Source organism: Sesamum indicum, linkage group LG1 (assembly GCF_026168435.1).
Source record: "Sesamum indicum cultivar Baizhima isolate 11 linkage group LG1, ASM2616843v1, whole genome shotgun sequence".
NCBI lineage: Eukaryota > Viridiplantae > Streptophyta > Magnoliopsida > Lamiales > Pedaliaceae > Sesamum > Sesamum indicum.
The window spans coordinates 5258940-5262470 of NC_142657.1; the positions used below are offsets into that span (position 1 = coordinate 5258940).

The 3531-nt window shown below is 42.3% G+C and overlaps 1 protein-coding gene across 1 annotated transcript; it reads left to right on the forward strand.

Annotated features, from left to right (window-relative positions):
* The first annotated feature begins 319 nt into the window (after positions 1 to 319).
* On the forward strand, positions 320 to 1387 carry LOC148789368 (uncharacterized). Its single transcript, XM_088882644.1, has one exon. The coding sequence runs from the start codon at positions 320 to 322 to the stop codon at positions 1385 to 1387; it is 1068 nt and encodes a 355-aa protein (XP_088738770.1).
* Positions 1388 to 3531: the final 2144 nt, after the last annotated feature.

Below are 3531 nucleotides of genomic sequence, written 5' to 3' on the forward strand. Positions count from 1 at the left end.
AAGTCACCCACATCTCTCAAAGTGGTCCAGAAACTAACAGGTAGGATTAGCCTCTCTTAATCGTTTTATTTCTAGATCTGTTGATCGCAATTTACATTTCTTTAAGATATTGAGAAAGGTAAAAGGGTTTGCATGGACCGATGAATGCGAGCAAGCCTTCTAGGAATTAAAAAATTATTTGAGGTCGCCGCCTCTTTTGGCGAATCCGAAAGAAGGAGATATATTGTATCTTTATTTAGCTGTTTCGGATAATGCTGTTAGTTCGGTACTTATAAAAGAAGAGAATAAACTTCAGAATCCAGTCTATTATGTGAGTAAAATGTTACAAGGAGCAGAGACTAGATATGTTGAGATCGAAAAGTTAGCATTAGCTGTTGTGGTGACTGCCAGGAAATTGAGACCGTATTTTCAGTCACATAAGATAGTGTTAAGGACGAATCATTCCCTCAGGAATATCCTTTCATGGCCAGAGGTCTCTGGTAGAATGATAAAGTGGGCAATCGAATTGGGGGAGTTTGATATTACTTACCAAAGTAGAACAGTAGAGAAAGCTCAGATCCTAGCTGATTTTATGATAGAGATATCTGGCGTGTCAGAGGATCCAGGGACTTGGATGTTACATGTGGATGGATCTTCCAACGCTAACAATGGAGGAACCGGGATATTGATCGAGGGACCAGGAGGTATTGAAATCGAGGTAGCTGTGCGGTTATCTTTCATTACAACGAATAATGAAGCTGAGTATGAGGCCCTAATCCTAGGACTGGAGTTAGCATTCGAAGCTGGAGCGCAAGTCCTTGAAGTCTTTACAGATTCACAACTGGTCGCTATGCAGATTGAAGGGACGTATGAGACCAAAGAAAAGTCGATGATGGAATACTTAAAGAAATCAAGGGAATGGATGCAGAAATTCTCCAAATGTTCTATTCAACAAATTCCGAGAAGCGAAAATGAAAGGGCTGACGCTTTATCGAAATTTGGGGCTACGTTGGCAGGAATCAAGGATAGGAAAATCACAGTGATGATAAAGGAACGATCAGCGATATCAAAGTGGGCAGAAACAAATGTGGTAAGTTCGAAATGTCCATGGATAGAAGAAATCACAACATACCTTAAAGATGGGACCTTACCTACTGACCTCGCACATGCTCGACGAATAAAGTTTAAGGCTCCTAGATTCGCGTTAATAGGAACGCAATTATACAAAAGGACGGTAGAAGGACCTCTCCTTAAATGTTTGGATGATTCACAGGCTAAATATGTTCTGTGGGAAATTCATGAGGGCAGTTGTGGAAACCACTCGGGAGCCAGGTCGTTAGCTCAGATAGTAGCCCGACAAGGGTATTTTCGGGCGACTTTAATGAAAGATTCTAAGGAATTCGTATGAAGGTGTGAGAAATGTCAGAAATACGCTTCTCAAATTCACACGGATGCAGTGCCTATGACCCCCGTCTCGATTACGTGTCCATTCGACCAATGGGGCATAGATATATTGGGGTCATTCCCTCTTGCTCGAGCTCAAAAGAAGTTTGTTATAGTAGCAGTAGAGTACTTTTCTAAATGGGTCGAGGCAGAAGCGGTCTCAAAAATCACGGAACGGGAAGCCATAAATTTCATATGGAAGAATATAGTGTGCAGGTTTGGAATTCCTAGAGTGTTGATATCGGATAATGGGAGACAATTCCAAGGGAGACAGATAACTGCATGGCTCCAGGAGTTGAAAATACAGCAGAATTTCACGGCTGTGGGACATCCCCAAGCGAACGGTCAAACAGAGGTGACGAACAGGACTATACTGCAGCATTTGAAGGCCAGGTTGAGTTCGAAGAAAGATTGCAGCGACGAGCTCCCTGTAGTACTATGGGCATACAGAACGACCCCTAGGTCTTCAACAGGTGAAACTCCATTTTCTTTAGTTTATGGTTCTGAAGCTGTAATTCCTGCAGAAATAGGAGAAGAATCGCAAAGGATTATGGATTTCGATCCTACGGGCAACAGAGGACAAAGAGCATTTGACCTGGATATATTAGAAGAAAAAAGAGATGCGGCAAGAGTGAAGATGCTGCATCACAAAAGTTTGATGTTGAGAGGTCATAACAAGAATTTGAGACCCAGATCGTTACAGGTAGGAGACTTGGTACTAAGAAAGGTGGAGGTTTCAAGGGATGTAGGGAAGCTCGACCCCAATTGGGAAGGACCATTTAAAGTCATCGAGATCGTGGAAAAAGGAACGTACAAGTTACAAGATATTCAGGGCAAGGAATTACCACGACCTTGGAACATACGAAATCTTAAGAGATTCTATGTTTAGATCGTTGATAGATCGTTGCCTGAGAAAGGCTGGCTAATTGAAAGATATTCGTTATCGATTAAAATTAGCTATAGGAAAGGATAATCTGTGAAAGATTATGAATCTAAGGTCTGAAGAGGACTGATGTAAGCTATAACTTGTGAAAGGTTAAAGAATGGCCTGAAAAAGGCGAATAAAATTTTTAATCTGCGAAAGATTATTTATGTTCTAGGAATTCCAACAAATAGTTCTATTATGTTTTATATAAACAAGCTATATCAAGTGAAATAGATTGAATCTGTGAAAGATCAGTACGATCACAACAGTTAGTTTCAGAGAAAGTTAAACAAATTATAGGATTCCAAAAATAAATAAGTTGGAAGCAAGGTTACATATTCTCAATCTCGTCAAGAAGGACAGAAAACTCATCATCAGCCATTGGAGGAGTATCATCATCATCTGGCAGGGGTCGAAGATTGGCATCGAGGCAGGGGTTGAGGCGAGAAACGTCAAAGTCAGGGGCAAAGCCATTGAGGAAAATAGCTTGGGACTTGCAGCGATCAAAGTCTTGCATCAGGTAATCTGCCGACTTAACTTCAATGGCCGAGTCGAAAGTAGGGTTTTCAGAAAATCTCGGACACCTTTAAGGCGAATTTCACGAACTTGCTGCGCGAATTCCTCTGATTTTAAAAAGGCCTCGCGTCCTTCAATGGCACCTGCAATTTTTCCTGCTGCATGGCCGGCCTCGAAACCTCTCTTTTCCCCAGCAGCAGCGGCTTTAGATGCTTCGGAAGCCATTTGTGTCTCTAGTTCTTTGATGCGGGCCTCCATCGACGACCTCGACCACTCTGCTTCCTTAGCATTAAAAGCAGTAATTTGGGCCCTCAACTCCCGGTTTGCACGATCAGCCATGAGATGGTTTTGACGAAAACCAGCACATTTTAAAGTCAAACCCCAAACGAAGTTAGCCGCCTAAAAAGAAAAAGTGAGCGTCAGAAAAGAGTAAGTAGAAATAAAGGGAGTAAAAGATGAGATACCTGAATGAGAGAATGAGCACAATGCTCCTCCATTCGAATGAATGAGGTATGCAAAAGGGCAGCTTGGTCGCAAGGAAGACAACTTGCATCGTACAGCTCCCAGGAGTCTTGACCTGATTGGGTCTTGAAGACAGAACTTCGGGGGGAGATTTGTCAGTCCGGAATCCACTTATCACCCTCCAAGTGAGCTATGGGATGATCGGG